The sequence below is a fragment of the Bufo gargarizans genome, chromosome 3, assembly GCF_014858855.1.
Source record: "Bufo gargarizans isolate SCDJY-AF-19 chromosome 3, ASM1485885v1, whole genome shotgun sequence".
In the NCBI taxonomy this organism is placed as follows: domain Eukaryota; kingdom Metazoa; phylum Chordata; class Amphibia; order Anura; family Bufonidae; genus Bufo; species Bufo gargarizans.
In genome coordinates, this window is record NC_058082.1 from 120,133,011 (window position 1) to 120,146,811 (window position 13,801).

The following is a 13,801-nucleotide window of genomic DNA, read 5'->3' on the forward strand; positions in this document are numbered from 1 at the left end:
CCAATATGCATATATATATATATATATATATACATATATAGATAGATACATACACACAATGGGGCATATACATATATATTTATATACAAATACCTACCAGGCACTTCCGCTGTCCAATCGCAGCGCAGAGAGTCACAGCCAGCCAGGGTGAAAAAAAACTCCCTGGCTGTGATGCTCTGCACTGCGATTGGACAGCGCTACAGCCAGGGAGAAGGAGACGCCCACTGATACTCAGTCTGCTCCTCATTCTTCCGATACTCCTCATTATAATACCAGGCACCAAAATCAACGGGGGTCCACAGCGGATGAACGGAGGGGGGGGGGGGGGGCAGCCATGGCCTTTACTCCAGTCTTCTCTGCATTACCACTTCTCACCACCACTAACTGCGGTTCTTACTGCAACTTGAGCTACTGGAGCATTACCTGTTGTCTGACTCTGTGAGATAGCTGTCGACCATAAGATTATCCTGTAGGTAGTGGTTCCGTTTCTCTTTTGCTGTGTTCTGTCCTGTCTCCTGTGAGGGTGCTAAACAATACCCTAGGAGTTAGTGGCTGCCACCCCTTGGTTGACACAGAGAATCCACAATCTCTGGTTTGACCAGTGGGTCGTAACATTTGCATTTTCACTCAGATATTTCAAACACTACTCTCTGTATTGTAAGACACACATTGCATTACTTGTACTGCCCCCAAAAAAATAAAAATGAAAAAGAATTGCCTGGAGATGCCCTGACAAGACTAGTATTTCACATTTTAACTCAGACATTTAACACACTAACCCCTGTATTGTAAGACACATGTTGCATACTTGTACTGCAATTTTCCCAAACCCCCTCAAACAAGGTTGAACTGTCTGGAGGTGCCCTGACACTTTCGATCTAGTATTTCAGGCGTTTTCACTGACATTTCAAATGCTATCTGTCCTCTAGATGGTAAAACACGTGTTGTACAGTTTTGACCTTATTATTAAAATGGTGAAAAAAAAGAAATATTCTTGCAGGTAGCTGCATGTGAGGTTCTGCAGCAGCTGCAGATGTGTTGGAAGGCAGTAATTGTAGCTAGAAGGCACTCCCAGACACACTCAGCCTCAGCTCCTCACTTCTCACTCCCTGGCTGAAATATTTACCTGCCTTTCCCTATTCTACACAATTCTTCTTCTTTCTAGCCTTTCTCTTCACTGTCCCTGACATTAGAATAGAAGCTTGATGATGACTGTACTCTGTCTCTAAGATTGTTTTCTGTCAGACACTGCAAGACCCATCTACCCTCATTCACAGCCCAACACAGAATGACATTCTAGTCATTCTGCAACGGCACCTTCCTGCTGCAGCACTGATTGGTTCATCCAGGCTGTCTGTTGGCCTGTAAGCCAATCAGGTCAAGCCACCACCCCCCGCCCCCGCCACACTTCCTCTCGGGGTCACGTGAGCATCCTTCTTCCTCCCTTCAGGTCATTTTAATGGATTCATCCGAAGTGAACCTGAAAGCTTCAGGTTTGTCTGGCAACGTTTTGGGAAGTTCGTAACTAACCTGCTTCGTTCCAAACATATTTGTTCATCCCAAAATCACAGTGTAGCACTGCAGTCATGAAAATTAATAGGGCCACAGAACAACTCATAGGGTCACAGCACAGATTTGCAGCAACCATGACCCCAAAATCACAAATAATCCAACCCTGCTGGATTTGTGTGATTCTGAGGTCGCGGTAACAGCAATTGTGAGAGTCATGCTGTGATCCCATTTATTTGGATGGCTGCAGTGCTACACTGCGATCCTTGGTCGTGTGACATCTGTCGCACCCAAGATCACCATGTAGCCCTAGCCTTAATGTAGAGTGAAACTAATTAACATTACTCGTCACATCCACTTTCAGTGGTGGTAAAATGCAAAACATCACAAAAATTTTGCTCAAGGAAGTCCAAAAAGTTGAAAAGACCCTATCTTGCAACTGTTTGAAGCCACAATTCTGGGGTGCAGTGGGTGATAAATTTATGACACCATACAAGTGATGCCAGAGGACAAAATGTACTTGAAAGCCTACATTTTTGTTAGCATTATAAAAGTCATGCATGGAATTACCTATTCTTTGCAGACTTTTTCTCAAAATACATTTCTCTTCATTTAATGTCTTTCCTAATTCTTTTTCTACAATACAGTGATTCAGTTCCGCTACAGTCATGTGGCTCCTTGGTTTAGCATTGTTGAGTTTGAGCCTCCTGTACAGATGGTACAGACAGAGTCAGATATTGGACAATCTCTCAGATAAATATGTCTTCATAACCGGATGTGACACTGGATTTGGAAATGTGCTGGCCAAGCAACTGGACAAACGTGGAATGAAGGTTTTGGCATCCTGCCTGACAGAGAAAGGGGCCAAGAATCTGAAGAAGGAGACCTCTAGTAGACTGCAAACCATAATTCTTGATGTCAGTGATAGAGAGAATGTTAGATCTGCTACCAAGTGGGTTTCTACTATAGTCAAAGATAAAGGTAAGAATTATATTCATTATCTCTCATATTTGGACTAATGTTTCAGAATTGCTTTCTCAGGCCTCATACATAAGACAATATTCAGGAGAGTCTGTGTCCATGTCAATCCCTTTTGATGGCTACAAGTGCAATATGGAGAGGATGATTATGCTTGTCAATAAAGTAAAAAAACGGACACTCTTTTGGACATTAGGTCCAAGAAAGGATGTGGACATGTTCAACATAGAAGGTGAACATAAAATACAAATGTTATGTAAACACAGTAAAAAATTTGACTGTATGCCAATACAGTTAAACACGTCATGTCAGCAATTAATATTGAGGCACAGTGCATACTTTATTATATACCATCACTTCTTGATTGGGGTGAATCCAGCTGCTGGTACCCCACCACCACCACCACCAATCCTTACTGCACATGCAGTGACCCAGTGGATCAATGCACTGCAAAAGGGGTTAAAATCATCAAGTAATTTATGGTTATTCTTTTCTGTATGCAGTGTATATCCCACATGGGTGTCTACGGACAGCAATTAGTTAAATCTGGCAGTCTTGATTTCTTGAGAACCACTTCTAAGGCTGTGCTTGAAAAGACAGTAAGGTATTCACTCATTTATCGCCAAGCGCTTTACTGCTGTGCAAAGGGTCTATTGCTTCAGGGCCCACCACACTGTTGAGACTGACTGGCCATCTGTATCTAGGATCTGCACCCCACAGACTGGGCATTGCAGAAATATTTAATGAGAACGGAATTGCATGCCTGTGGTTATTTGGGACTTTGCAAAGTATACTTAGAGATTGATAGACTCAGGGATAACTGCCTGGAGCACGATATGAAGTATTGGTACTATAATTTTGGGGGGACTATCTATTTGGCACTATTGTTTTTAAGGATGCCATCTATTTTTTTATTTATTTTGTGGGTGGGGGATTAGTACAGTTATGACACCATTATATGTTAAACGGGTTCTCCCGTGATTAATGTAAAAAATTATAATCAGACATCATATAGGATATGACAGTCTCTTTCTAACAAAGCTAGAACCAGCCCTGTACCTCACATGGATCCAGAGATCTCCCCATTAATTGCTCTACTAGATTTCTATCAAGCTGACAGCACAAGGGGAGTGTCTTTTCTGCTGCAGCTAAGGGGGCGTGTCCATGCTCTCCCTATCACAGCTCAGGAGGCAGTTGAAGGATGAATCTGAGCATGTGCGGCCATCTCAGTGAGCAGGACAAAGAAATAAGAAAGAAAAAACTGCAGGTGGTGCTATACAGATACATTTTATTGAATAACTCAGTGACCATGGTAAATTTTTAATTACATGCAACTACAAAAGTATTCAGATCGAGGAGCCGGTTTTAAAACTGTAGAATATTTTTTGTGAGACAACCCCTTTAAGTACAACATTTTTGGTAACCGTGCTACACAGTAAATCACCACATACTAGGATGTATACAATTGTTTGAGACGCAAGAAGTGCAGTAGAAAAGTGACAGGATCCAGCATCCATGATTATTTTTTATATTTATTATTAAAGCGCTGGAAAAGGGGTATACATACTGTACATAATACCTAACAATTGCAATAAGCTTGAACAAGATGAGTTATAAACTGGTACAGAAAGAGAGAGGGCCCTGCCCGCGAGGGCTTACAATCTACAAGGGTTGGGAGACAGACACAGTAGCTCTTCATGGCAGTATTGCAGCAGTAGGGTTATTGTAGACTTGTCTGAAGAGGTGGATTTTCAGGTTTCTTTTGAAGGTTTCCACTGTAGGGGAGTGTCTGATGTGTTGTAGTTTCTGTGGCCCATGGCTCAAATTTTCCAAAAGGATCACATTTTCAGCGGACAGAAGCCTCCCGTCATGAAATCCTTTACATAAAAACCTTTTTTTTTTTAAATAGTCAGTGGAAATGGCCAAACTTTGTTTTAATGCTTTACAGAGATCTGTCTCTGTACAACATTAAAATGTTTTGGCTCTGGCGAGGTGAAATTAGTTATCACAGAAGTCTTGCGAGACTTCAGTGAATAAGTTTGGCATTTGATTATTAAACTGGAAAACAATTTTAACCTCTTAACAGTCAAGTTAAAATTAGGAAAACCCTCCCAAAAAGTAAAAAAAAAATTATTGGAGATTTTTAATCTACACTCACCTAAAGAATTATTAGGAACACCTGTTCTATTTCTCATTAATGCGATTATCTAGTCAACCAATCACATGGCAGTTGCTTCAATGCATGTAGGGTTGTGGTCCTGGTCAAGACAATCTCCTGAACTCCAAACTGAATGTCAGAATGGGAAAGAAAGGTGATTTAAGCAATTTTGAGCGTGGCATGGTCTGAGTATTTCACAATCTGATCAGTTACTGGGATTTTCACGCACAACCATTTCTAGGGTTTACAAAGAATGGTGTGAAAAGGGAAAAACATCCAGTATGCGGCAGTCCTGTGGGCGAAAATGCCTTGTTGATGCTAGAGGTCAGAGGAGAATGGGCCGACTGATTCAAGCTGATAGAAGAGCAATGACTGAAATGACCACTCGTTACAACAGAGGTATGCAGCAAAGCATTTGTGAAGCCACAACACGCACAACCTTGAGGCGGATGGGCTACAACAGCAGAAGACCCCACCGGGTACCACTCATCTCCACTACAAATAGGAAAAAGAGGCTACAATTTGCACAAGCTCACCAAAATTGGACTGTTGAAGACTGGAAAAATGTTGCCTGGTCTGATGAGTCTCGATTTCTGTTGAGACATTAAAATGGTAGAGTCCGAATTTGGCTATCCCTCATGACCATCATGTACCCATCCTCTGATGGCTACTTCCAGCAGGATAATGCACCATGTCACAAAGCTCGAATCATTTCAAATTGGTTTCTTGAACATGACAATGAGTTCACTGTACTAAAATGGCCCCCACAGTCACCAGATCTCAACCCAATAGAGCATCTTTGGGATGTGGTGGAACAGGAGCTTCGTGCCCTGGACGTGCATCCCTCAAATCTCCATCAACTGCAAGATGCTATCCTATCAATATGGGCCAACATTTCTAAAGAATGCTATCTGCACCTTGTTGAATCAATGCCACGTGGAATTAAGGTAGTTCTGAAGGAAAAAGGGGGTCCAACACTGTATTAGTATGGTGTTCCTAATAATTCTTTAGGTGAGTGTATGTCTGCAGTAAATCTTTTAGGCGCACAACTCAGGGGACACTATTGCATTTTAACCCCTTGGTGAAATATTAATTTAAACCTTAAAGACCAATAATATTCCCCCGTTGTGTTCTAGCAGTCATAACGTTAAAATTTTTTTTTTTTTTATGTTTTTTTTTGTTATTTTGCAGGATTTTTTTAGAATCTATTTTGGGGTATGTATAGTGTATTAAATAATTTATTTTATTTTTAGGGAAAAAGACTTAAAAGAAAGGATTTTTTTTTTACAGTGGTTACTGTGTGATAAAATAATATAATTTTATTATGTGGGTCACTATAATGATAATAATGCCACATTTCTATATATTTTTACAGTTTTTTCTCTCCTACTGCAGCCTGTCAGCTCTTCAGCCTCTCATTCTCCTCCAGGCTGCTTTAACTGCCATATAGACATGGGCTTTTTTTTTGTTTGAAAGCTGACATTCCAAGCTTTCAGACAATACCAGAATGACAGCAATATGTTCAGTACCTAGGAAGATGCTGTGAATGCAGCTGAAAATGAAAGTAAAAGCAGGTTTTACCCGTGATTATTCCCAACTAGAGATGAACTTTGCACGTTTGTGATTCACCGAACATGTGAACATATGGCGATGTCTGCCGGCACCATATTCTTTTGCATTGCAATGAACTTTGACCCATGACACATCCATCAGGTGGGACAGGACAGCCAATTGAGACCTTTCAGCACATGGACACACACCCACCCAATCACAGAACCTGATCTGGCAGCCATTTTACATTCTGTGTTTTGCCAGTGTAGGGAGAAGTTGCTTTGTTGAGCAGGGACAGGCTGTTAGGGACCAAACGGTAGCTAATAGGGCCACAAAAGTCCTTTTAAAGGGAACCTGTCACCAGTTTTATGGTGTCCTAACTAGGGGCAACATAAGTGACTGATTCTCTTAGCAAAATGCTGGGTCACTTTCTTTAATTGACCCAGTCAATCTGCCAACATTTTGTACTGAAAAGCTCCAGCTGATAATGATGAGTCATGAATATTTATGAGCTCCTGACTCTCCCTGCCTACCTGCTGCTGATTGACAGGGGATTGGCTATAGCTGTTAATTAAATAAACGCTGGACTCAATGACATCATGCTGGACTCAAATCAGCTCATTAGCATGCGGCATGCAGCATCTTTGTGTGTATATTATGAGGTAACCATATGTCACACCAGTAAGTGAATACATCTAAGGTACTTTTTAGTAGTAAATGATTGTATATAATTAGTTAGATTATAATCAAATATCCACATGACAGGTTCCCTTTAAGGACTGGTATAGATGTGCTATCGATAGGTGTGATGTACTGAGCGGTGTGATATACTTATACTTTCTAACATAGAAAGTATATATAGTGCATTTGTATTGTGCAGCAGTTGTGTGCGGTTCGGCTGCGATACCGCAGCTATACAGAGGGACAAACGCTATTGGAAAAACTAAATGCAATGGGTGTGATATACCTGTTGCCCCCAAAAAAACTGATTGAGGGGTGTGATATAACTATAATATACTTTCTAACATAGAAAGTATATAGTGCATTTGCATTGTGCAGCAGTTGTGTGCGGTTCTGCTGTGATACCGCAGCTATATAGACGGACAAGCACTATTGGAACAACTAATTGCAACAGGTGTGATATACCTGTTGCCCCCCCCCCCCCCCCAAAAAAATGATTGAGGGGTGTGATGTACCTTCTTCCACAAAATACTGATTGATGGCTGCGATATACCTGTTGCCCCAAATAAACAGGGTGGTGTGATATAACTGTTGTGGCAATTTTTTTTATTGAGGGATGTGATATACCTGCTTCCACAAAATACTGATTAAGGAGTTTGATATACCTGCTTCCACCAAATATTTATTGAGGCCTGTGAGTTACCTGCTTCCACAAAATACTGATTAAGGGGTTTGATATACCTGCTTCCATCAAATATTGATTGAGGCCTGCGAGATACCTGCTTCCAAAAAATACTGATTAAGGGGATTAATATACCTGTTTCCACCAAATATTGATTGAGGGCTGCGATATAACTGCTTCCACAAAATACTGATTATGGGGTTTGATATACCTGTTTCCACCAAATATTGATTGAGGCCTGCGAGATACCTGCTTCCACAAAATACTGATTAAAGGGTTTGAAATACCTGCTTCCACAAAATATTGATTGAGGCCTGCGATTGCAGCAAGCTCTATTTTGTGTATTTTTCACACAGCGCAGGCCCCATAGAAGTGAATGGGGCTGCGTGAACATTGCAAGCATCCGCAAGCAAGTGCGGATGCGGTGCGATTTTCTTTTTTTTTTATTATTATTTTTTTTTAACTGTTTTTATTAAGTTTTCAAATATTTAAAGAATAAACATACAAACAAAGGCAGTGTTGCACTGCTACCATTGGTATCCATTCTTACAAGTGCAAAGTAATTTACCAGTTGTAGTGTCCATGAACATACAGAGGCTGACAAAAACCCAACTAAGCTGTCAGTATTAGCCGTCCGCCTCCGTGGGATACAATAGCCGCCATCCCCGAGAGAGCCTTAATATTATAGACTGATATGATCCCCAGTGGGCTCCCGGGGTAGATGCCCTGATATTGTCTCATTCCTATTGTACCCTGTAGTAGTGAATTAGAGAACGACACAGACAAATAAAGAAAAGACTAGAACAAAAACGGAGATGCTCGGGACTGTTTGGGCTCAATGATCCCCCCCCCCACCCCCAGTCAGGATAGTAGAACCGGTTCTTCGCCAGCTGTCATCTGTTGCAGAAACCATGTGGTCCCCGAAAAGCATTCGTGTATGGCCTTACGGATATGTAACGGCAGTATATTAATAAAGCTTTCCCACACCTGAAAGAAATGTTCTACTTTTTTGTCTTTTTGGTGTGACGCCTCCACCCAGTCCATGCGCATGATATAAGATAGTTTCTCCAAGAATAATTTAAAAGGGGGAATTGTGGGCTGAAGCCAGACTTGCAAAATTGCCTTGGTGCCCGCCGCTGCCACAAAGTGTAGCAGTTTCCTACATCCCGGGGTGCAGTTGTTTTTGTCCTTATCCAAATAACCGAACAGCGCCCAAAGTGGGTTGCGTGGGGTAAAATTGGTCAAGTGTGCGTTAGTGAAGGTGATGACTCTGTCCCAGAACTTTCTTATCATTGGACAGTCCCATAGACAATGGTAAAGTCCAGCGTCCAAAGTCCCGCATTTAAAGCAATTGGTGGTGTCATATATACCCATTCTAAACCCCCTTCTCGGAGTCAGATATGATCTATGACAGATTTGTAGGATCATCTCTGTGTATCTTGCTACAGGTAAATGTTTGTATGAGAATTCCAGTGCCCGGAGTATCACTGATGGGGTGGCTTGTGGTACCTCTGTCTGCCATCTAGTCATGGGAACTGTGGATGTGGAATAGTCAATTGGTACATGGAGGAATTTGTAATTTGTTGAAATTTGTTTCTTCCCCTCATTGGGATTCGAGAACCATTTTTTAAAGTATGGACTCCACTCACGTTCCGTCAAGGCGGAAATCACTTCATTGATATAGCTTTTTGCTTGTAAGTATGGGAAAAAGGGAAAAACTATGTGTGGGTATTCCTTCTGCAAGTCCTGGAGTGGTTTAACCATTCGTGTTTGCGTGCTTATAAGTTTGTCAATGTTGGTGATGCCTTGCGATTGCGCGGTGCGATTTTCACGCACGGTTGCTAGGAGACGAACAAGTGGATTAAGGTGAGTTACATTTTTTTATATATTTTTTTTTAACCCCCCCAGACCTATTTTACTTTGCATTCTGTATTCAGAATGCTATTATTTTCCCTTATAACCCTGTTATAAGGGAAAATAATACAATCTACACAACCTTGAACCCAAACCTGAACTTCTGTGAAGAAGTTCGGGTCTGGGTACCACAGTCAGTTTTTTATCACGCGCGTGCAAAACACATTGCACCCGCGCGATAAAAACTGAACAACGGAACGCAATCGCAGTCAAAACTGACTGCAATTGGGTACCTACTTGCGAGGGTTTTACCCCAACGCATCCAGACCCTATCCGGACACGCTAGTGTGAAAGAGGCCTTAGGGTGGGTTCAGATCACGTTTTTCCCATTCGTTTAAATATCCATAAAACGTTAACATTAAATGGATGCCTCAGACTGATGCCATACAGTGGTATCCATTCACCATAGAGTTCCATTGTTAAAAAAAAAAAGGAAACTTTTTTTTACAATTGTAAAAAAAAAGTACACATTTTTTTACCGGCCTCTGTAGGATACAAGAATGTGGCTTTCACAGTGACCTCCCCTTTAATAGTGACTTTCACAGTGCCCACCCCTTTACCAGGGATTAATATACCTGTTTCCACCAAATATTGATTGAGGGCTGCAAGATACCTGCTTCCAAAAAATACTGATTAAGGGGTTTGATATACCTGCTTCCACAAAATATTGATTGAGGCCTGCGATATACCTGCTTCCACAAAATACCGATTAAGGGATTTGATATACCTGCTTCCACAAAATACTGATTAAGGGGTTTGATATACCTGCTTCCACCAAATATTGATTGAGGCCTGCGAGATACCTGCTTACACAAAATACTAATTAAGGGGTTCGATATACCTGTTTCCACCAAATATTGATTGAGGCCTGCAAGATATCTGATTCCACAAAATACTGATTTAGGTGTTTGATATATCTGCTTCCACCAAATATTGATTGAGGCCTGCGATATACCGGCTTCCACAAAATACTGATTAAGGGGTTTGATATTCCTGCTTCCACAAAATATTGATTGAGACATGCGATATACCTGCTTCCACAAATACTGCTCTTCTCTAGGGACTTAGGCGCAGGGTAATTTTGAAAATGACAGGCAGAGGAAGAGGCAGGCTGTTCCGCAGGGGTGGTAGGGGTTGGGCAGGTGCACCTACCTAAGTAGGAAGTTTGAGAAGGCGCGTGCAATTATGTCAAAGGTTGCACCAGAGTTGGTTGTGTGGCTCATTCAGCCTTTCACTTCTGCACCTTCCTCATCCTCTGTATCTGCACCTTCCTCACTCTCTGCTGTGTGCACCCCCAAAGACACCACCACCATAGCCCCTCCACAAAGCCACACTCCCGGCGCTCCACGTCCTGCCTCTTTTCCTTCTCCTCCCATTTGTCCTCCACTCCACCTTCCACCGCGCCGTTGTCGCATTCATCTGGCACAAGGCAGGTTTCCGTGGCCCAAATGTTCGAGCGTAAAAAGTTGATGATGCCTTATAACCCTCTTGCCCAATGGCTGACTGATGGCTTGTCAGAACTGCTAGCCCACCAACTACTGCCACATAAACTGGTGGACTCAGAGGCCTTTTGAAAATTTGTGGCCATTGGCACATCGCAATGGAAGGTCCCCGGAAGGAAATACTTCTCCCAGAAGGGCATCCCAGAGCTATATGACCACGTTCCGCAGCAAGTGAATATATCTCTGGCAGACAGTGTCCGTGCCAAGATACATCTGACCACAGACATGGCAAACACGGGCAGGGAAGGTACATAACTTTTACTGCCCACTGGGTGAACCTTCTGACAGCCATTAAGCATGTAACCCGGGGCTCCCATGTGGATTTGGTGTTACCGCCATGGATTGCATGTGGGCCTGCCTCTTCTTTTCCTCCTCCTACTCCATCTTCCGTCTCCTCCTCGGCTGACTCCTTTTCCACTGCTATCGCCTCTTCCACTGCGCCCCCAAGCTCCCCAGAACCTATTGGACGAGCCAGCTGAGACGTTGCCATGCTGTGCTGTGGCTGTTGTGCCTGGAAGCCAAAAGCCACACCGGTCACAGGTCGATCAGTGGCTAACCCCGTTCAATTTGACAGTTGGTAAAAGTGTGGCAGAAAACGCTGCACAACGAGAAGAGGTGACCGGACCCTGAGGAAGATTGTGGAGAAGGACCTATTCCAGACCTTGGGGGACCTGCGGAAGCAGTGGACTGAGTCTGGAGTAGAAACATCCAGAGCCACCGTGTACAGGCGTGTGCAGGAAATGGGCTACAGGTGCCTCATTCCCCAGGTCAAGCCACTTTTGAACCAGAAACAGCGGCAGAAGCGCCTGACCTGGGCTACAGAGAAGCAGCACTGGACTGTTGCTCAGTGGTCCAAAGTACTTTTTTCAGATGAAAGCAAATTTTGCATGTCATTCAGAAATCAAGGTGCCAGAGTCTGGAGGAAGACTGGGAAGAGGGAAATGCCAAAATGCCTGAAGTCCAGTGTCAAGTCCCCACAGTCAGTGATGGTCTGGGGTGCCATGTCAGCTGCTGGTGTTGGTCCACTGTGTTTTATCAAGGGCAGGGTCAATGCAGCTAGCTATCAGGAGATTTTGGAGCACTTCATGCTTCCATCTGCTGAAAAGCTTTATGGAGATGAAGATTTCATTTTTCAGCACGACCTGGCACCTTCTCACAGTGCCAAAACCACTGGTAAATGGTTTACTGACCATGGTATTACTGTGCTCAATTGGCCTGCCAACTCTCCTGACCTGAACCCCATAGAGAATCTGTGGGATATTGGGAAGAGAAAGTTGAGAGACGCAAGACCCAACACTCTGGATGAGCTTAAGGCCGCTATCGAAGCATCCTGGGCCTCCATAACACCTCAGCAGTGCCACAGGCTGATTGCCTCCATGCCACGCCGCATTGAAGCAGTCATTTCTGCAAAAGGATTCCCGACCAAGTATTGAGTGCATAACTGAACATAATTATTTGAAGGTTGACCTTTTTTGTATTAAAAACACTTTTCTTTTATTGGTCGGATGAAATATGCTATTTTTTGAGATAGGAAATTTGGGTTTCATGAGCTGTATGCCAAAATCATCCATATTAAAACAATAAAAGGCTTGAACTACTTCAGTTGGTGTGTAATGAATCTAAAATATATGAAAGTCTAATGTTTATCAGTACATTACAGAAAATAATGAACTTTATCACAATATGCTAATTTTTTTAGAAGGACCTGTATATTGTAATATAAATCATGGAGACTGATGTGGTCATGTTAACAGCTCAGTAAGTGAAATCCTGGTGACAGAATCCCTTTAAGAATTATTAGGCAAGTTGTATTTTTGAGGATTAATTTTATTATTGAACAACAACCATGTTCTCAATGAACCCAAAAAACTCATTAATATCAAAGCTGAATATTTTTGGAAGTAGTTTTTAGTTTGTTTTTAGTTTTAGCTATTTTAGGGGGATATCTGTGTGTGCAGGTGACTATTACTGTGCATAATTATTAGGCAACTTAAAAAAAAACAAATATATACCCATTTCAATTATTTTTTTTTACTAGTGAAACCAATATAACATCTCAACATTCACAAATATACATTTCTGACATTCAAAAACAAACAAAAACAAATCAGTGACCAATATAGCCACCTTTCTTTGCAAGGACACACAAAAGCCTGCCATCCATGGATTCTGTCAGTGTTTTGATCTGTTCACCATCAACATTGCATGCAGCAGCAACCACAGCCTCCCAGACACTGTTCAGAGAGGTGTACTGTTTTCCCTCCTTGTAAATCTCACATTTGATGATGGACCACAGGTTCTCAATGGGGTTCAGATCAGGTGAACAAGGAGGCCATGTCATTAGATTTTCTTCTTTTATACCCTTTCTTGCCAGCCACGCTGTGGAGTACTTGGACGCGTGTGATGGAGCATTGTCCTGCATGAAAATCATGTTTTTCTTGAAGGATGCAGACTTCTTCCTGTACCACTGCTTGAAGAATGTGTCTTCCAGAAACTGGCAGTAGGACTGGGAGTTGAGCTTGACTCCATCCTCAACCCGAAAAGGCCCCACAAGATCATCTTTGATGATACCAGCCCAAACCAGTACTCCACCTCCACCTTGCTGGCGTCTGAGTCGGACTGGAGCTCTCTGCCCTTTACCAATCCAGCCACAGGCCCATCCATCTGGCCCATCAAGACTCACTCTCATTTCATCAGTCCATAAAACCTTAGAAAAATCAGTCTTCAGATATTTCTTGGCCCAGTCTTGACGTTTCAGCTTGTGTGTCTTGTTCAGTGGTGGTCGTCTTTCAGCCTTTCTTACCTTGGCCATGTCTCTGAGTATTG

The 13,801-nt window shown here is 42.4% G+C and overlaps 1 protein-coding gene across 1 annotated transcript in view; it reads left to right on the plus strand.

The window, feature by feature from the left end:
• Positions 1–13,801, plus strand: part of LOC122932052 (retinol dehydrogenase 7-like) — a 71,292-nt gene that overhangs the window by 20,070 nt on the left and 37,421 nt on the right. Inside the window, exon 2 of the mRNA XM_044286229.1 lies at positions 2,157–2,490. Within this exon, the coding sequence (XP_044142164.1) occupies positions 2,178–2,490 (313 nt within the window). The 5' untranslated portion in view covers positions 2,157–2,177. The remainder of the gene's footprint in view (positions 1–2,156; positions 2,491–13,801) is intronic.